This window comes from Geotrypetes seraphini, chromosome 3 (assembly GCF_902459505.1).
Source record: "Geotrypetes seraphini chromosome 3, aGeoSer1.1, whole genome shotgun sequence".
Taxonomy (NCBI): Eukaryota; Metazoa; Chordata; class Amphibia; order Gymnophiona; family Dermophiidae; genus Geotrypetes; species Geotrypetes seraphini.
Window position 1 is genome coordinate 141,902,934 of NC_047086.1, and position 22,293 is coordinate 141,925,226.

General features: G+C 41.3%; 1 protein-coding gene across 1 annotated transcript in view; it reads right to left on the reverse strand.

Moving 5' to 3' along the window:
• The window catches only part of TRIM54 (tripartite motif containing 54), a 103,307-nt gene that overhangs the window by 53,245 nt on the left and 27,769 nt on the right, over positions 1-22,293 (reverse strand). The window contains 2 exon segments of the mRNA XM_033935797.1: positions 957-1,128; positions 10,634-10,806. Coding sequence (XP_033791688.1) covers positions 957-1,128; positions 10,634-10,806 — 345 coding nt within the window.

Below are 22,293 nucleotides of genomic sequence, written 5' to 3' on the forward strand. Positions count from 1 at the left end.
TTGTGTGGGAAAATAGATGCATAAATCATAGTATTCTATAATTTACACACATAAATGGACACCTTCCCAACCTTCTGCCCAAATTTCATTCCTATGAATGCCCACATGGAAAGTCCACACCCTCCAAGGTTGGCGTGTTCTTTCAGAAAAGCATGTAGCCAGAAACCACTCATTTAGGCGCGGATGTGTTCACATATGTGTGTAAATGACTAGAATATTGGCATGCACATGTACTCTTGCTGCATAAATCCAGGCGGTTCTTAGAGAATTACCCCTTAGAACTTTGCACCATCTTAATAATATAATAGACATATAAATGCTTAAGAAATCTATTAAATATTTTTATAAGTTGGAAAAGGATGACTTACTCCTGATCCCTGAAGCAAAATAGTATAAGCTACAAAGAAATGATACAGTTCTGATTCCCAAAGGCACAATGGTAATTGGTAAGGTATGCAAGCACTTGGAAAACAAACAGGAGAATCTGCCTTCACACCAGTGAACAGCAAGAAACAACAACAAAGGAGCGGTACTTCTCATGATGAGTGAAAGAATATTGTGTTTTTCTCTTTCATGATTTAACCACAAGACTCCTGAGGCAGGTCCCCCTGGGCTGAAACACGATTGTGTCGAGTCAATTACAATAAAAAGATACTGAGCACCAATTGGTCACCTTTGTTGTCATTTTTTAAGGTATGCAAGCATACATTTTAAGACTTGTATCCCCAGTTGGATTTTGTTTTCACACTTTGATCTCAGTAGAATTGCTTGAAATTGAGCACTTCATGAAGGTTTTCGTTGAATTAAACAAGGAGTATTTTAGATGTTGCAAGGTAAGCTGACGATCATCAATTATGGTCAACCTTCAATGTTCATGACCGTTTTCCACCCTCCACTCACCGCCTCCCATTACTCACTGTAAGAGATTGATACTTCAGTAGATCAGTGAATAATACCTTTTGCCTTTTATAGATGTTTGTAAGTGGAGCCACCTCACAGTCCTTGTGGGCACCAAAAACCTTACACATAGAGCAGGTGGGCACTTCACAGGCCAGGCAGTAGATGTTGATTTTCTCATCCTCGTGTTCCTCACACATTAACTGCTGCTCTGCCTTGGAGTGAATTGGTCTGAAAGGAAGGAATTCAGAGACAGATGTATCATTTACTGTGAATCCCAGTTATCATAAAGAGCATTATAGATAGAAACATGATGGCAGAGAAAGGCCAAATGGCCCATCCAGTCTGCTCATCCACAGTAATCAGGAAAAGAACCTGATTGCCAGGCTCACCACCCTCTACAGAAAGATAGAGGTCCTTAATGTTATATTTGAGACATTTGCTCTTCTTATGCCAGTTATTACTTTTGGTGTAGGCATTTACAAGAAATAACATGAACAGGGTGAAATTCATCATCTTTTTCATTTTCATTAGCCTTAGAATCACTTTTCTTGTCAATCTTCCTCTTACCTAGTCTCAGTCCTTGTCACAATCAGGATCATTTGCATTATCATCATTGTCACTGTTCTTTTCCTGCCTTATTAGTGTCAGCCACTCTCATTTAAACCATCATCATGCAACTAAAGTCATAACCATTCCTCCAGTTGTCATCTTTCTCACCATTTCTGTTCCCATTGATGGCCCCTTCTCACTCATCACCATTGTTGCCAATATACTCCTTATCAAGGGCATCCTCACCATCCTACTTCCTTGCTCATTAAATTTATCTTACTCACTAAACCATGTTTTCCACTATCTCCAGTTTTTCATTATCGACCTCTTCCTTGTAATCACCATCCTCCTCACCCCTCCCTATCAACTTGGTATTGTGTTTCAAATTGCTAGAATTATTATCATAATTATGCCATCGTCAACCTCATTAATAGCTTTTTTTTGTCTTCATCATTGCTATTATTCTAATCCCCACTCATTATCATCATATTTCTATCTCCTATTGGCTCTAGCCTTGTTCTTTAACTACAGAAGCTGTCATTGAAGCCAATTTCAGCCCTTCCAAATCTCTCCAGCCACAATCAGGGCACAGACCATAGAAATTTGCCCGGCACTGGTCTATCTGTCCAGCTATGATCAGGTCACTGATTCAGTAGCGTAAGTTCAACATTCAATCCAAGTGGAAATCAGCTAAACAAAAAGAAAGAGATGCCAAGGAATGGACGGGAGTAAGCAAAAGCCACCCAGTTTCTGAGTACTCACCAATAGCCAGATTTTTCAACCCCTATCTTAAATCAGCCATAACAATTCTCATTCCTAAGCTCTTGGGATAGAAAGTTCTAAAGCACTGGAGCTAGTGAGCAGAAGGCATGGGCTCCATACTGGAATGCACAGAGCTCTGTGGTGGTGTTACAGAGTTATCAATACCGGCATGATCATGCCATAATCCATCATCTTGCTTATATGCACATGTTTATACCAAATCAGTTGTCCTATGTATGTACACATGTAATACTAGGTTTACTATTGCAGCTAAATACACTATACACTTTTTCACCTACTTCTTAAGGAGGTTGGCCATTTCAACTAAATATAGGGCTCCTTTTACGGAGGCGCGTTAGGGCCTTCATGCGCGGAATAGCATGCGCTAAAATGTCGTGCATGCTAGCCGCTACCGCCTCCTCTTGAGCAGGCGGTAGTTTTTCGGCTAGCGTGCGCTAATCCGGTGCGTGTGCTAAAAACGCTAGCGCACCTTCATAAAAGGAGCCCATAATCTATTTACATGCACCCCTGAAAGTTCTAGTTTCCTTTCTCTGTCAACTTCATAATTTCAGTTGAAGTAGTTTGAGAAAAGGAGAGTCTTTATACGTTTCTTGAATTTTCCGGTGTTCTTTTCTAACTTTAATTCCTTCGGACTGGGGAGTCAATTCAAAGCAGTTTTCATGAGTGTCTGTAATGGTGTTACAATACAGAGTGGCTTGCCTTTGATAATACAGAAAATCACAGGCTTAGCTGTACTGAAAACTTGTATTTCAGGATCCTTCTGACTCATAGGTTTCTGCACTGAACTCTTGACCGTACTTTCAATATTTCACAATCATCATTCACCTCAATGGCAACCACTGTACTCATTTCTTAGGAATCTGATTCCCACAGGTAGGCTTTTTCTTTTTTACTCATGACTAAGCCATGGGATTCATTAAAAACTGTTTGTGATATTTATCTCCTCGCTCAGCATTACTGTCCTGCCGATTGCTGCCAACATTATAGTTCTTCATCATTCTCATCCTTGATTGCCTTAGAATCCTCATGTCAAGCCGCTTGCTTCTTCTGACTCTGCCTTTCTGCCAAAAGCCTGTTGTGTCCTATAGAAACCCAGACAGAGGGTCATGTTTCTGATCTGTACATAAAGTATTTAGAGTCCCATTTCTTTCTCACTCAAAGCTCCCTGCTGCCAATCTAACTGCTTTTTCTTCAGTCACAGCTAATTGGAATTGTTCAGTTCAAAATACAAAGAAAAAGGAAAGAGCCCAGCTCTGGATCAGATATCACACTTTTCTTAGAAATTGCTTATAAAAACCAAGAGACATTTCACACTTCTTGAACACTTTTAGCCTGATTTTAAGAGTTTAGGCTTCTAACTTTAAAACTTAATGTAGGTTCCTAAATCAGCCCTATGGATATTTTCTAGGCCTGAAGATACAGGGGTCCTTTTATTAAGCTGTGGTAAGCACTAGCATGTCCTTACCACAGTAACAATGTGCTTACTGTGGGCCATACTCAGGTGTCCTGCAGAATTTTACACTCTGCTTGCAGTCCCCAAGCACTAAGAAGTAACTTTACTTTTTAGCACTATGGACATGTCTGGGGGCAGAAGGCAAGTGTGTTATGCAATAATTGGTTAGTGCAGCTATATTGCCAGGTGTCAAATCAATTAGCAAAACAGGTGATGGAAGGAACTCTTACACCAATGACTATGCACTAATGGGAAAATTAGCGTGTGGCCATTAATACAGAAAATCGGATTTTCAGCCATTTTACTGCTGTGGTAAAAATGTCCTCAGTGCACAGAAAAGACCCACATAAGGGCGTGCTGAGGCCACCTTTTAGTAAAGTTTGGTATAAGGGCCCCACAGAGCTTTACTAGGATCCTATAATATTGAAAGGCTATGGAAACAGGTTTCGGGTAGGGGAAAACACTCTGAATTCTATAACTGAGTGCCTATATTTAGTTGTCTATAGGGCACCTATGTGGCACTTATTCTATAATATAAGTGTAACTATATAGATGTATAAGTGTATATATATCTATGTGTATGTTTTTAGGTGCATACATACCGGTACAACTAAATATAAACTCGAGTGAAAACTGCATGTAGGAAAAAGGCCTCAGAAGCTATGAGAGACATAGGAGATTGCCTCCTTATATGGAAGTCTGACCTCTAGCTGTAGTATTGCAAAACTACTGCTAGCAGTCAAAGCAGACATTTTGAGAACTGGAGCTAGATGGGGGGAAGCAGAGGGGAGGGAAGCCCTTACCCAGCCCTCTGTACCAACCATGATCACCTATGGGTATGGCACAGGGGTAAAGGTGGGCTGAGGAGGGTGGGGGAAGTTTTGGATTGGCACATGTGGATTGGACCATAGGTAGGGGAGAAACCTATGGACTCGCTGATCTGCAGGGTTGAGGGATCAGGGGAGGATGCTATCTGAGATATTGAGAAATATAATCAGCAGAGCTGGAGTCAGGCAATGAGTGTGTTGAGATGGAAAATTGGAAGCTGGGGGATTAGACAGAGAGGTTGGAAGATTGTTATGAAAGGGCCATGGCTATACTACCAGACTGCTGGTAGCATGGCTGCACCTTCTCATGAGGTGGCGTTAAGAGCAGCCATAGGCTGTCATGGCAGATTCTGCAGAGTATCGACCTTCACACTGCCTGAAACCAACAGCCATGCTTCTGCCCTGTCATGCCCACTCACTGTGTTAAGCAACTAACAAGGATTTTTGCCACACAGGTTGTTTTAACATGCAGAAGTTAGTGCAGGTGTGTCCTAATGTCTAATGCATGGTAAAAACTATGCTAGCTGCCTCATAGAGCCCTAACTTTTAAGATCCTTAATTTAGGTGAACTTTCAGTTGAAAAGGCAATCCAATATAGAAAACCACTCATCCAGGTACCTCTACCCAAGCAAGAGTTGCTCATGAGGACCTGTCAGTGATCATCAGTGGCATTCTCTGGATAATGCTTCTGACAGACAAGAAGAAACCAAAAGAAGGGTCAAAAAGATGACTCTTCCTGGGTGCAGTATTCAAAATCTAGGTTTATTATCTCATATGAAACCCAAAACAGTACCATATTTTGGTGAAAAATGCCTTCCTCAGGTGTTAGCGAACACAATCTTCCTGACTCTGCCTTTTGCAGCAGTGGAAGCTTGCGCCTTTTTTTCTCCTGTTGCTTTATGCTGCTTTGGCTGGATGCCTTGTAATTTCTGCTATTAGAGTTCTAGATTATACAGGGAGCTGGAACAAGCAGAAGCCGAGGAAGGAGGGGCAGGTAGGAAACACAACCCAGGAAAATGCTCAGACCCACAGCTTGGGCAACGGGGCAGCGAGAGTGAGAGGCGCCCGGGTGGTGGTTCCCCTCCTCCACCCCCCCTACGCCCTTCCCTTCCCCTGTACCACAAGAAAGTCAACGTACTCCTCACGACCCCTTTGTTTCCCCTGCTGATGTCACCCCAGGCGCCTCTCACCCTCACTATGCCACTGCGCGCACACATTCAGAGAAAAGCAAAGCCAGTGTAAGGCAGACTTCTACTGTCTGTGCCATGAAAATGTCAAGAGCAAATCAAATATGCATATGTAGTATCATATCATACCTTATGAGTTTATCTTGTTGGGCAGACTGGTCTTTTATCTGCCATTATCTAATCTATATATATAAAATCGGAGGTATGTATGTGTGTATGTATGTGTGTGTGTATGTGCCGCGATCACGCAAAAACGGCTTGACCGATTTGAACTAAACTTGGTATGCAGATCCCTCACTACCTGGGGTGATATGTTCTGGGGGTCTCGCGGACCACCTGCACACGTGGGCGGAGCTACAAACAGAAAATCAGATTTCACCCATTCATGTCAATGGAAAAAATGTAAAAAGCTGCCATTCTCACAGTAATTCAAAAACGGCTTGACCGATTTGAACGAAACTTTGTATGCAGATCCCTCACTACCTGGGGTGATATGTTCTGGGGGTCTCGCGGCCCACCTGCACACATGGGCGGAGCTACAAACAGAAAATCAGATTTCACCCATTCATGTCAATGGAAAAAATGTAAAAAGCTGCCATTCTCACAGTAATTCAAAAACGGCTTGACCGATTTGAACGAAACTTGGTATGCAGATCCCTCACTACCTGGGGTGATATGTTCTGGGGGTCTCGCGGCCCACCTGCACACATGGGCGGAGCAACAAACAGAAAATCAGATTTCACCCATTCATGTCAATGGAAAAAATGTAAAAAGCTGCCATTCTCACTGTAATTCCAACTATAAAACACTACCTGGGTGATATGTTCTGGGGGTCTCGCGGCCCATCTGCACACGTGGGCGGAGCTACAAACAGAAAATCAGATTTCACCCATTCATGTCAATGGAAAAAATGTAAAAAGCTGCCATTCTCACTGTAATTCCAACTATAAAACACTACCTGGGTGATATGTTCTGGGGGTCTCGCGGCCCATCTGCACACGTGGGCGGAGCTACAAACAGAAAATCAGATTTCACCCATTCATGTCAATGGAAAAAATGTAAAAAGCTGCCATTCTCACAGTAATTCAAAAACTGCTTGACCGATTTGAACGAAACTTGGTATGCAGATCCCTCACTACCTGGGGTGATATGTTCTGGGGGCCTCGCGGCCCACCTGCACACGTGGGCGGAGCTACAAACAGAAAATCAGATTTCACCCATTCATGTCAATGGAAAAAATGTAAAAAGCTGCCATTCTCACAGTAATTCAAAAACGGCTTGACCGATTTGAACGAAACTTGGTATGCAGATCCCTCACTACCTGGGGTTATATGTTCTGGGGGTCTCGCGGCCCACCTGCTCATGTGGGCGGAGCTACAAACAGAAAATCAGATTTCACCCTTTCATGTCAATGGAAAAAATGTAAAAAGCTGCCATTCTCACTGTAATTCCAACTATAAAACACTTTCTATGACACTATAACCACTAGGGACATCGTTTCTATTCTACCACGGACACCATACATATAGAGTTTGTATGTTCTAACTGTGTTTGTAACTGTTTCCTTCATGCACCCCAGTTCATAATGTTATTACATTACATGAGTACTCACATATGCTGAACTAGGAACACAGGTTGAGTACCTGATTGTAAAAACCGCTTAGATAACCTTGATAGGCGGTATATAAAAATCCTAATAAATAAAAATAATAATAATAAATAATTCTGAACCGGGAAAACACTGCATGGAGTTTCTTTTCAACCTGAGTTTCCACATATTGAGTTGTTTAAATCAATACTGAAACTTTTGTTCGTATTAATTTTGTTGTATATTCTCCAAGTACAATATATTTGCTCACTGATGTATCTTTAACTGGTTGCGAGAGAGGGCCATTCTTGCTGCTAAAAATGAAGATGTCCATGGAATAAACAATCAAATACTTGCCATGTTACCAGGCGCAGTCACAGAATACAAGTCTATTGATACAGTAGTAGATGCTGATGAGGTCATCAATTTCCCAACTGAATTCCTAAACTCACTTGATCCAGCTGGATTACCACCACATCGTCTTTTACTTAAAGTGGGATCTCCAGTTATTTTACTTCGCAACCTTGACCCACCAAAACTTTGCAATGGCACAAGGCTTTGTGTAAAGAGGTTACTGGCCAATGTAATTGAAGCAACTATCTTAACCGGAAAGGGACAAGGTGAAACCATATTTATCCCGCGGATACCACTTATTCCAACAGATCTTCCTTTTCAGTTTAAGAGATTGCAAATTCCAGTGAGACTTGCATTCTCTATCACAATCAACAAATCACAGGGACAGACTATTACATACTGTGGAGTGGATTTAAGATCCCCCTGTTTTTCCCATGGACAACTCTATGTTGCTTGCTCAAGGGTGGGTTCACCCAAGAATTTATATGTTCTTGCTCCTGGAGGTGAAACTAAAAATGTTGTTTATAATCAAGTTTTGTGTTATTTGTATTGTATTCATTTTGTCAAATATTTCACATTATAATTTGAATATTGTACTTTTTACAAAGCTGTAAAGAAATAATTTCATTCACCACTATAAAGTATCTTTATTTGAATCCATTTACAGTGTTATTGCTATAATTAAATACCCGTGCAACGCCGGGGCATCAGCTAGTATGTTAATATGATGTGCTTGTGCATGGGCAGTTTTAGTGCATCACATTCATTTTCAAAAATTAATGCAAAGTCTGTAGGTCATATTTACCCCCGAATTATACTGCTATGCAGACTGGTACAATATCACTCTTCTGATAGCAATTTTTAAGCTGCCCAGCCATCTGTAATGCTTGCAGGTACTTTTTCCCCAAAGATTTTGTAGGTATGCAGAATATATGAATATTGCCTATCCCCCCCACATAACATACCTTCTATATTTATCTAGATATAGGTATTGATGAGAAAGTAAACAAATTATTAACTTAACTCATCAGGCTGTACAGAGATAAGTTTTATAAAGCTTGTTTAACATGCAGATATATGTTCATATGTGTCTATGCCTCACTAAAATTAAATATATTTATTCGCATGCTAAGCAAAGGCATTTCCAAGCACATATCTTCAGCAGAACAAGAGTGGCATTGCAATATATACATGTATTTTATAAACACATGTAAACATAAGGAGTACATATGGCCTGGTTCTGGATACCTATCTTATAAAACTCCATAGGCTTAAAATCTGCCTTTTTGTACTTTTCTCCTAGACAGCCTCTTATCCCTATAATCCCTTAAAATTATCCCTATAATCGCTAAAGTAATTGAGTTCTATCATAACTTTGAGCTGGATCCATACATCCTATGAAATGCTTTTTTTCTGTTTGTGTGACTTCCTCTTCAGGCACCAAACCCTGTCCAAACTCTGTCAGGCATCTTTTTGCCCAGCACTCCAAAGATTATTAAAGCCTTCTATTCCAAGCAGTCTTGTAATCCTCTACCTCACACACTCCCTTATCCCTTAGCTCAGTCATCCTCCTGCTACAAAGATCATGAGAGCATGAGAAGACAAGTATTTCTGAGCCATGAGCCAGAAATAAAGAGCTTGCTGTCTGGGAGGGCACACCATCCTCTTCCTGGACACAGTGTACTGTGAGCAGCAGAATTCCAGAGCTCCGATGACAAGAAATTCAGGTCAACTTCAGAAAGAGACTGACCATAGGCATATGTCATTGACTTGAGAGAGGGGAATTCGTATGAGTGTAACAACAAAAAGCACTGGATGAATAAATGAATGCTATACAGACAAACCAAAGGCTTTAAAACCCAATTTGCTAAAAATAGTTTTTAAAGAACTACTATCCATTCAGTCGTGTCCGACCCTTGGATATTCTGTAGGCCAGCTCTCGCCTTGTTTTCTACGGCTTCTCTCAGTTGCTTGATGTTCATTCCCGTGTCATCTAAAGAAGGAAAATTGTAGCCCTCTCAAAGCTCTAGACATGGACTTTCCATATTTCTTGCTTTTCCCTATTTAGGATCCTTTAAAGGAGATCCCATGCTGTGCGATGGTCAGGTGATATTGCCTTTTTTAAAATTCCCATCCCATTCATTTACAACCCTGTTGTTATCCTAGGAAAACCATGACCACCACTTGCTAAATGCAATGGAACAAAAACAGGATTCAGCCCATCTCTCAGACCAAAGCTATCCAGTTATCTCACTAGATTAGGTAAAGTCTCCAAATCCTGGTCACCAAAAGACAGTCTGGGACATTGCATTTTAGGACTTGTTACTCAGTGGTAAAAGCTACGGCCTCAGCACCCTGAAGTTGTAGGTTCAAATCCATACTGCTCCTTGTGACCCTGGGCAAGTCACTTAATCCCCCCATTGCCCCAGTACATTAGATAGATTTTGAGGCCACCGGGACAGACAGGGAAAAATGCTTGAGTACCTGAATAAATTAATGTACACATTTCTGAGCTTCCTGGGGAGAAGAGTATAGAAAATTGAATGAATGAATAAATATGAGTAGGGATTTGTTCATGCCTGTAATTTATGGTAATAAATACAGGCACCTTTTTATCCCTCTGCATCAGACTTTAAAAATAAGAGTAGGGGAGGAGCTGGATTAGGGAGCAAAGTAAATTTTCCCCTTCCCCTCCTGATTTCTGCAGGTTGCTGCCTGGGGAGGGGGGGGGGGGGGGTGGAAGGATTGGGTGAAGTAAGAAGCAGGGGGCTAATCTCTGCAGGACTCTGACTAATAGAGCTGGGCCCTTATCCAGTTCTGCTGTGAACCCACAGCTGATGCGCACATGTACTTAAGTGCAAATTTGAAATTGTCTGGCGGGCCAAATTTTATTACACCTTGGGCTAGATATTTGGACATGTCTGGTATAGGCAAATAACAAGCAGTTCCGGTATGCTTAACATCTAGCCACACATATACAGTTGTCTCTCACCTGGATGACTCTTGCTTGTATATGTCAATGATGTTCTCCACCAGGAGGTTTCTTTGTAGTCCATAGACCCCATGTCGATCCAGGACCACCTCATGGCGACACGATGGACATCGGAAACGGCCCCCTGTTGACACCGTGCTGGAGCCCCTTGATTGCCACAGTGGATTGGAGGCCTTGAAAGGGCAAAGTGACATTTGTTAAAAATTTAGAGGTATCAGTCTGATAACATTCCTGCAAAACTAGCTTTTCCCATCTTCTGGGGGCTTAATCTAGATCCATGCACCAAACTATGGCAGCTCAGTGTCACCTATTACTCACAACAGATCAGTTTAACCTAAAAAGATTACAAAATTTGATGCGCAATTCACTAGCCAGTCCTAGGCAAGTACTTATGTTTTCAGTTATCATTTGATTACAAGACAACTGGTGAGGTACAAGACAACCAGCAAGACAACCAACAAGACAACCAGCAAGACAACTGGTGAGGTATCTATAACATAGCTGCCATTATCATCCCAATGACGTTACAGAGCTTCTCATTTCTCTTGGAATTCTTTTATCATTCAGTACCTTACAATCACTGAATATTTGTGATAGAGACAATGTACTGCTCTGCATCAGCTCTTATGTAGCCAGCTTCCCCTCTCCCCCACTGGCCCACAAAACCTTGACATATCATAAGTTTGGGGGGGGGGGAATGAAGCAACAGGAACAAGAGCAATCCTCACTCACTTCTGCCCCAGTAGCTTCTTCAAAATGGTGCTGCTGACCCCCAGGGCAGGATTAATTTGTCAAGGGCCCCTAGGCACAAAGGTACACTGGGCCCCCTGCCCCGCCCCACCCCACCATGCACGCAGGCAGAAACAGGAAGCTGTGTCACAGGGAAGCTTTGGGCAAGCAGCACCACTTGCACAATTACAGTTCCCGTTGCCTTTCTTACCTGTGTTGCTTGCTTGTCCTGCTTTCTGTCGCGGGGGGGGGCTGCGTTGCTGATTGGGGGGGGCTGCGTTGCCGATCGATGCTGGAGGGGCCCATCGCCGTTTGGAAAAAACAATGTTGATGCTCTCCTTCATCAGGCCCCCCTGACCATTTTGGGCCCTAGGCACGTGCCTACTTGGTCTATTGGTTAATCTTGCCCTGCTGACCCCTAGCAGAAATCTTGCACTACTACTACTACTAAGGAATTCAAGCTGTCAAATAAGGGGGGGAAGGTCCTTATATGGCACATTGAACTCTAGCAGTGGTATCAGAAGAGTACTGCCAGAGGGTCAGTGGCACTATTGCTCCTGGCTCAGACCTCTGGGATGAGTCAGGATTTTGAGCGTATGTGGAGCATAAGGAAGGGGGCTGTGTTGGGAAAGGGGAGGGGCTTTAGGGGCAGAGTAGCATTGGGGGCTCATGCCAGACTTACTGGATCACCAGGGATTTGAGATCCTGCAGATGGAGGGGATTCGGTGGTGGGGGGAACCTCAAATTCCCTTCATTGAACATAAGAACATTAGAAGTTGCCTCCACTGGGTCAGACCAGAGGTCCATCGCGCCCAGCGGTCCGCTCCCGCGGCGGCCCATCAGGCCTATGACCTGTGAAGTGGTCCCTGACTATTCCTATAACCTACCTCTACTTCTATCTGTACCCCTCAATACCCAATCCCAAACCACTGCTGGTTTAAAACATGAGAACAGGAAGTATCTGTTGCTGTATTTAAACCTAAAGATGTGCTAATAGCAGCACAGAGAGACAAGCACAGTAGTGACTGGTATGAAAAGTGGATCAATGAGTCAGATTTTGGCACCATCTAGCTCATGTTTTAAGCCAGACCTGTTCAGAAACAGCTAATATCAATGTACCAGATGTATCTTTGCTAAGAAAATTTGTTGCCTATTAATTTATTTACACCAGTATATTTCAAACTGTGTGCCTCCTGAGATTCCAAGTGTGCCGCGGCACACTGAGGAGGAAGAGAGGCACTTTCTCTACGCGGTACACCACCAGCGCTGCCCGATTCACTGAAGGCCTGCATGTTTCTCCCTTCTCTCTAGCGTCCTCCGGCTTCCCCCCTGGCCTCCCGGTCTCACCTTTAAAGCTAATTACAACAGCCTTTAATAATAATAATAACTTTATTTTTCTATACCGCCATAGTCAGATTGACTTCTAGGCGGTTTACATAGAAAGAAGGCTGGACAATCAGCGAATTGCACAGTGTGAGAGGAAGAAGTTACATAATAATTAGGGAAGCATAGTGAAGGAATACATGAGAGAAAGAAGTTACATAATACATTGGGGGTGTAAGGGGAAAGAATATCTGAGAGAGGTCATCTAATTAGGCAAGGAATTTGTCAAATAGAGCGGTTTTAATTGATTTTCGGAATGTGTTGTAGGTCTGTTCGGCTTTATTTATGTGGTTTCCCAGCCAGGATTGCTGTCTGTTTGCTTGGAACATGAAGGTTCTGTCTAGGAAGGATTTGTATTTGCAGTCTGTGATCTTTGGGTATGCAAAGATGCTTTTGTTTCTGGTTGTATGTGTGGGGTTGTGTAAACTGAAGTGTGCTTGAAAGTAGGAAGGTGCTAGGCCCCAGACTTGTTTGTAACAGATGCATGCAAATTTGAACAGTATTCGCGCCTCCATTGGTAACCAGTGTAATTTTTTATAATAGGGGCTGATGTGGTCTTTTTTCTTCAGCCCGAAGATCAAGCGAACTGCAGTGTTTTGCACTAATCTTAATTTTTGTACTGTTTTTTGGGGGATGCCCAGGTAGGCGATGTTGCAGTAATCTAGGGTGGATAGGATCAGTGATTGCACCAGTAATCTAAAGGATGTTGTGTCAAAGTATTTTTTGATAGTCCTTAGCTTCCACATCGTGTAAAAGCATTTCTTCACCAGTAGGTTTGTGTGGTCAGTCATGGTTAGGTGAGTATCTAGAGTGATACCCAATATTTTTATGGTTTTGGAGATTGGGTGTTCAGGGTCGTTTATTTTTAGTGAAGTTTTCATTATTTTGTCGTTGGGGCTTGCCAAGAAGATTTTTGTTTTCTCTGTGTTTAGTTTTAGTTTGAAACTGGTGGTCCATTTTTCGATTTCCATCATAGTATGTGAGAGTTTATCTCTAATTTCATTTGTGATGTCAGTTATGGGGATTAGGATGGTTATATCGTCTGCGTATATGTAGTGTTTTAGGTTTAGTTTTTGTAGAAGGTGACCTTAGGATGCGAGGTAGATGTTGAGAATCATCGGTAGGTAAAATGATTTTATTTTCAATATAGTGATTGAAATGTGTCAATTTGAGAATTTATATCTGCTGTGTATATTGTGTGTATATGACAAATGAATGGAAAAAAATGCATTACAATTAGTAAAGGGGATGGGATCTGGGGCAGAGCTTGGGTGGGCCTAGGGAGGTCTGTGTTTGGGGTACTCAGTTGATATTTGTTAGACTTAGGGGGTACTTAGCTTGAAGTAGTTGAGAAACACTACTATAGGCAATCAGCTGGCACCAGTGCCTCTCCTCTCCGGCCCTCTTCCCTGCTGGCACCCCTTACTGGTGTCTCAGGGCCCATCTGGAGGGCCTCTGCACATGCGCAGATGTCGACGTGATGATGTCATGCATATGCGTGATGTCATCACGGTGACGTCCACGCACTTCTGGGTGCCTCAAGCCATGGCCACTACCTTTAGTGTGCCCTGGCTCAAGAAAGTTTGAGAGACACTGATTTTCACATTTGTATATTCCACGCTATCTCCAAACCTAGGTAGCTATAAAAGACATACATAATTAAAACAGGAAATCAAACATAAAACCAGACGTAACAAAAACAATACAAAATTCACCATTGTGCTGTTAAACTATTTCCATTATATAATTAGAATATATCAGAGTGCATTAATTAAAGACAGGTTGTTCACCCTCTCCAAGGTAGAGAAAACGAGAGGGCACTCTCTAAAGTTAAAAGGGGATAGATTTCGTATAAACTTAAGAAAGTTCTTCTTCACCCAGAAAGTGGTAGAAAACTGGAATGCTCTTCCGGAGGCTGTTAAAGGAGAAAACACCCTCCAGGGATTCAAGACAAAGTTAGACAAGTTCCTGCTGAACCACAACGTACGCAGTAAGGCTAGTCTCAGTTAGGGCCGCCGCGTGAGTGGACTTCTGGGTACGATGGACCATGGTCTGACCCAGCAGCAGAAATTCTTATGTTCTTAAGCAGAAATTAGTAAAACAATAGCCTCCATAAGCACAATCATCCAATCCAACCTCATTGCCACTGAACCCTACACAGTTGACCAAATCTGGAGCTTGTTTGAAATATTCACCCAAGATGAGTTGCAACCCATATTAAACAAGCTGTCCATTAAAAACAGTGCAATGGACATTTGCCCATCTTACCTTTATGCTCACATACCAAATGTCCTCATCCCCTTGTTAACTTCATTGTTAAAAAAAATTACTACTAGAAGGTCAGCTACCCACTCAAATGGGTTATATTGCCCTCATGCGTATCCCTAAAAGTCAAAGGGCTGACATCCTTATCCTCCAATTTTAGACCCATTCCTGGAATACCTCTATTCACAAGACTTCTGGAAACAGTATATAAAAAACCCACAGCCTCCCTGGAAAAAATACACTTGCTTACACCCCTCTCAGTATGTTTTCAGGCCTCAGTACAGCACTGAATTACTACTACTCACAATAACCACCAACATCAAACAAATGCTCAGTAAAGGGCAACAATCAATCCTCCTGCAGTTTGACATATCAGCTGCATTTGATTCAGTTGATCATGAGCCCCCTCTTTTACTAAGGTGCACTAACCGATTAGCATGCGCTAATTGAATTAGCACATGCTAAAAGCCTTCGCGTCCATAGACTAACATGCACATGTTAGCGTTTAGCGTGCACTAATCGGTTAGCGCACCTTAATAAAAGAGGGCCTTAGTGAACTAGGAACTGTTCTTAATTGGTTCAAAGAGTTCCTCGTGAACAGAGAATACTGTGACTGGAAAAATGGCACCTTCTCCCGAAGTTGGAGAACAGTATGTGGAGTACCTCAAAGGATGCCGCTTTCACCTGTTCTCTTCATTATATTTATGAATTCCATGGGGAACCTCATCTTCTCTGCTGTCCTATGCAGATGACATCTTCCTCTTAATCCCCCATTACACAGATAAGGATCTCCCTATAATAGTTTTTAAAAACAGAGAAAAAAATATCTACTCTTGGGCTCTCACCAATAAACTAAAATTATACACCATGAAAACCAAATTACTTTGGTTCCATTGTGAAACACAATCTGTCCCTACAAACCTAAAAGTTGAGAAGACTTCCAGAGTACTTGGAATCTTATTAGACTCTACACTATCCTATGGATCACAAATCTCCAACCTCTGGAAAAAAAAACTTTCTACTGTTTAAAAAAATTGAGACTTATCAAACCTTACTTTTACAATAATCTTTTTGCAATTCTCAGCTAGAGTACTGTAATTCCCACTATGCAGGGCTAACTTCTACTCAATTGAATAAGCTTCAAATGATTCAGAACACTGCAATCAAATTGATTTTCAGTTTAAGGAAATATAAGCACATCTCTGAGTACTATTGCAGGCTTCATTGGATTCCTATAAACATTTATAGGAAGCCAATGAAGCCAGCAATAGTACTCAGAGATATAGTTATATTGTCTAAGCTTGTCTTGTCTAAGCTTTCCTGCATTGTGCGCCATGCCCTAAATGCCAACTTGCCAGAGCAGATAGTCAATATATTCTCCAACTCCCACTTCACCTCATCGAGGATTAACAACCTACAACTGATTGCCCCCTCATCTAAGGGAGTGAAATAAAAACAAATATTCAACATCCTCTTCGCGTTTGCAGCTACCAGAACCTGGAATGACCTTCCAGTACCCTTAAGAGCAAAACTTAACTATCTCACCTTTAGAAAGCTACTTAAAACTTATCTACTGTATTTGTTAAATGCCTATCTGTTCAGTAACTTTGCTTCTTGGAGTTGGTCTCTCCTGTTATGTTTTTATTGAATTATTGTATTATTATTCCCTCTTCCTTCCTTCATATATGTTCATTTTATTCATTTTAATTATTTATATTCCACATATCCTACAATTCTATGCGGATTACAAATTATTCAGGCACTAAAGCATTTTTCCTTATCTGTCCCGGTGGGCTCACACTCTTTCTAATGTACCTGTTATGTCCGTTATGTATGATGATAATTGTTTGTTCATTCCTCTTCATCGGTACTGCAGTTAGATTGTGAGTCCATTGGGACAGAGAGGGAAATGACTTAAAATATCTGCTTAGATTTTTGGCTATTATACAAGTTTAGGTTTCATTTGTTTTCTTGTAAACTGCTTTGAAGCCAGTGTGATGATTTAGCAGTATATAAACTCTGCATTAAATTAAATTAAAACAGATATGCTTTCAGCTGTTTTCTAAACGAGAGCAAAGATGATATTAAATAAATATGTACAGTAAAGCATTCCACAGAATCAGGTTGGCAACCATAAAAAGGGACTTTTGATAAACATCCACACCAGTTTAATGTAACTAAAAGAAGGCACATCAAGAAAGCCCTTGTTGGTGAAACTCAAAATTCATGCTGGTTTATATATTTTCAAAGCAGCAGTAGGATTGTACAAGGAGAATTATCATGCAACACTATAAAAATGGTGTGCCTGATGGTTAGTGCAGCAGACTGAGATCCTGAGGATCTGGGTTTAATTCCTACTGCAGCTCTTTGTTACCCTGGGCAAATCACTTAACCCTCCATTGCCCTTGCAGTGGCATCCCAAGAATATTGCTAAGGGTCAGCAGCACCACAAGGGACAAAGAAAGTACCTGCAAATAATTTATACAGCACTGAATATGTCTAGTAGTGTTATAATCCACATAAAGATCGACAATGAAGAAACAGAAGTGATTGACAGCTTCATTTTCCTTGGCTCCCTCATTGATCATAGTGGCAGTTCAATAGCAGAGATCAAGTGTCGATTAGCACTGGGGCGTGAAGCTATGGTAAGCATGGACCAAATATGGAAGTGCAAGGACGTTTCGGTCACCATCAAAGATTGATTACTGCCATTGTGTTCCCAATCATGACATATGGCTACGAGACATAGACATTCACGAAAGCAGATAGAAGAAAAATCAAAGCCTCCGAGTTGTGGTACTGGAGAAGCCTTGTACGAATCCCATGGACAACTGGGATCACCAACAAAGGTGTTCTTAATCATATAAACCCAGAGTTGTCCCTGGAAGGCAAGATTACCAGAGAGAAACGGACCTATTTTGGACATGTGATGAGGGCAAATTCGCTAGAAAAGGAGGTGCTACTCGGAATGGTCAGTGGTAAAAGGAAGCAGGGGATACCACCAAAGAATGACATGGAAATGAGCATCAAGCAATTGAAAGAAGCTGTGGAAAACAGGGAAGCATGGCGAGAACTTGCCTACAGAGTATCCAAAGGTCGGACACAACTGAATGGATAGTAGTAGTATCCATATAATAGGAAGTCAATGAAATCAAGACAAGACAGGATATATATGCACAAAGCAAATAAGTAGTCTCATATAAGCAACTTGTAATGCCCAAAGTGAATTCTGAGGAAAATCTTTAAAAAAAATGCATTACAATAAATCTAATAATAGAAAGGTCTGCACAACCATCTGAAAATTAGCTAGACTCCAAAAGTCACGTAGGTGGCAAAGAGTTTTAAATTTGAAAATCTATTGGACTATACCTCTGAAATGCAGCATCAGGGATAAAAAAAAAAAAGACTAGAAGTTGATTTTGACCTGTGAATAATTTCATATGCTTAAGGTGAACAATACATCTGTACCAGTTATCTGATAAATACTTTTTAAAAGAGATTACTACCTCCGTAGTTATGATGTTTACAAGAAATCTTCTAGAGGAATAAATATTCATGCCACCCTTGAGCTGAAGTTAAACTTTTGCACCCAATGAACAAAATCTGGCTGGATTCCTTGGCAACAGAAGAATGCCATATGGAATTGAGCTTACAATCCTATTGTTATCTTGTTTTCATTCTTTCAACTGATTTTCTCTTTTATTTGGTGTGGTTTGAGCTGGTGGAGGTATTCTAGAAAGACCAGCTTACCTGCAACAGGGTGACAATCTAAAGCTAGCTTCTTACTGATCCCCATTTTTGAGAGATACATAGGGATCTTTGGACTAAGCTATGATAAAAGCAGCATTGCAATGTGAGTTATTTGCTGGCTTTGTCTAAGTCACCAAATTAATGAGATGCAGAACACAGCAGCGTTACCATGACCACATTAAAGACAGTATGACTGCGGTAACACTGCCACATTAAGAAGTTTAGCTTTCTGCATGATAACCAGCCCATTGAAAACCTCTACATCCTCCCCCAAGAGCTGCCAGGTTGAACCCAAATGCTCATTTCAAGAAGGGATGGATATAGAGAATGATTTGTGTGCAGGAAGAAAGGGATTAGGTTGTTTGGGCCCTGTAGCATATTTAATCCATTTTGGTTTAGATAGGATGTGTTAAGTATATTAAACTGGCCATATTAAGCATCATAGGTAATTATTCTGACTAGTTATACCTAGGACATCTCTGGATTTAACCCAGAATCTAGAGGTTCAAGACATGACTTCAGATCTCCAGGAAAGATCCCAGGATCTCTGGGCCTTGTAGCTGCCTCTCTTTCTTCCAGTATTGAGGAGGTACTACTAGGACCACAGCAAAGAAAGAGCTGTCTTCTGTCTTCTGCTGCTGTTGCTTCCTTGCCTCTCCTCATGGACTAAGAACATCAGTGGCAGGAGGCAGGCAACCAGCATGCTCAGAGATGCTTCTCCCACACCTGCTGAAGACAACATTGAACTGAGGGTGAAGTGGAGAAGTGGAAGAACAAAAGGATAAAAGAGAGAACAAAGAGAAGGTTTAAGAGTGGGAAGAGCAAGAAGATAAGCAAGAACTGGGGAGAGGAGAAAGAGTAGACTGAGAGAAGAACTAGAGGAGAAGGCAAGAGGAAGAATGGGGAGAGAGGAAAACGGTTAGATTCATTGGAAGAAAAAGAGCTGGAAGAAGGGGGAAGAATAAGAATAGGGATAGAGAGCAGAAGAATAACAAGGGGGGAGGCTGAGTGGAAGATTCAGGTGTGGGAAGAGTAAAAAGCAAGAGTCGGAAAGAGAAGGGAAAAGGAGAAGATCAAGAGCTAAAGGAGATCAAGTTAGAAAGGAAAGAAAGATTATCAAGGAAAGGGAAAGGGAAAGAGGAAGAAATGACCTACCTTGAAAGAGGACAATGGTAGAAGGAAATAACTGAGGATGTGTTTGGAGAGAGAACCCAGATTAGAGGGAGATGATAGAAAGGGAGGGAGAATGCAGAAATGGGGAGGAAAACATAGCCAGTGATTGCAGGAGACAGAGATGGAGAGAACTGAAGATCAGAAATGAAAAAGAGAGAGAAGATCTTTACTGAGGAGGACCTGTTATTAGAATTTGGCAGTATATAATGCTTGATTAATAAATATAGACATATTACTGCCCCAGAACTTGTTTATCCACTCCTACCCCAGCTAAGATTATATTCATGCACCTTTCTGATACCACATGCAACTTTCTTTAAATTAATCCCCTTATCCTCTGTGTTCTGTTACTCTGTCTTATCTGTCTATATGCTCCACCTTCACTTACACCCTATGCTATCTATTATAAACATAGTAACATAGTAGATGACGGCAGATAAAGACCCGAATAGTCCATCTAGTCTGCCCAACCTGATTTAATACTATTAGGGGCATAATCAAAACACAAAAACTTTTTTTTTTTTTTAAACCCACCCAAGTTGGCACACAAGTGCTGATTTTCAAAACTATAAATCTAGACATTTTATGGTCATTCATCCTCCAGAACATCTAAGTCTAAAAGGGGTATGCAAGAGGTGCATTATGGGCAAGCTTTGGAGTGGGTTAGACTTGGATGTTTTGCAGAGATAATCGAACCTTTTGCAAGATGTTCTAGACAGAACTTGAACAATTTTGCCTAAACCTGTTTTAGAAGCATCTAAGTGCCAAAAAGGGACCCAAACTAACCAGATGACCACTGGAGAGATTAAATAATGACTCACACACACACACACAGTTCCCCAGTGGTCACTGACCCCCCCTCCCACCCCCTAAATCTCTAAATAAAACAATATATACCTGTCTGTAGAACAGCAGCACCTGGTATGGGAAATCCTAATACAGCATTACAAAGGTGTCTGACGTAGCTTAGTGGGTGGGCTAGTGAACCATAGAGAGGCAGAGCCAGGCCCAAAAGCAATACATTTATGGTGGAAAGTATGAGCCCACCAAAACCCTACTCTACTGCTAGATAGGTGCTACCTGCAACCATAAAGGCTATTAGGGAGGTAGACAGGTGGGTATAGTAGGTTTGGGGGAGGTTTGGAGATCTCAGAATAAATTATAAGGGGGGTTATGGTGAGATGTACGTCTGGCACTCTTTATGTGAAGTTCACAACAGTACCCTCTAAGGTGCCCCACTGCTCTGTTGGCATATCTATGTGGCCAGTCCAATTCAATTCTTTCCCATCCCACATCTACATGGACGTTTTTGTGGTAAAAAATGGCGAATAACTTTAGACAACCTGGTGGTCTAGACTTTTTGGCTGCCAAGATGTTCAAGTGGGCAATTTTCAAAAAATACTTTATTTGGACGTCCTGTTCGGAAATGGACATTTCTCTACTCCCGAATTTGGATGTTTAGCAGGAAATGTCCAAATTTGGACTTAAACATTCTACTGAAAATGCCCATCCATGCCATACTATGGACTGTTATTTTAATATTGTTTTTTTCTGTTGAAATTGTCTATTGTCTATGTACATACTGATCTTGTTGTTTACTGCCTTGGGTGAATTTAATCACAGAAAAAGTAAATAAATCCTAACTCATTACTTTAAAAAAGGCTTATAATATACAAGTATAATAAGCAAAAGATGTTTTTTTTATAAGGGGGCCTTTTTGTTTTTACTTTTTTCTCACCCAGTGCTCTCTTCTGTTTTCTGGTCATCAAAGAACCTGCCCAGGCAACTCAGATAATTCCCTTGGTGCCACTTATTGGTCTACAGGGCTAGCACAATAGCCACAGCCATCTTTCCTTCATCTGTGTGCCTGAGTGTACCTTTTCCCCAATGTATTCTTACTGGGCTGACCCTGACAGATTGTAGATCCGAACCAAAGTCCCCTGAAATTCAGTGGTACAGCCTCAGTCATGGAGTCCACAGTAGCTGTTGTACCTGAAATACTTTGGAAACCAACCAATACAATCTTAGTCCTCAACAAACGATCTCTAGAACTATCAATCACTAAGTCTGTACTTTGTTTATTTCATTCAATCTGTAACATTTCTAATCATTGTAAATCGCATAGAACTTCACGGTCCTGCGGTATATAAATTGTTATTATTATTTGGTTTCTAATTAATTTGGGTAGGAATGCTTTCCCTCATCTGTGTTAGAGGTAATATTGTCTTCCCTCTCAATAAGAGCATGTAAAGGTATCAGGACTGAGTGTTCCTGAATATAGTTTCCATGAAATTGTGCAGATTTTTTGAGTATTTCTTAAGCACTTAGCCTGAGTATTATATGAAGCAAGCTGGACCAGT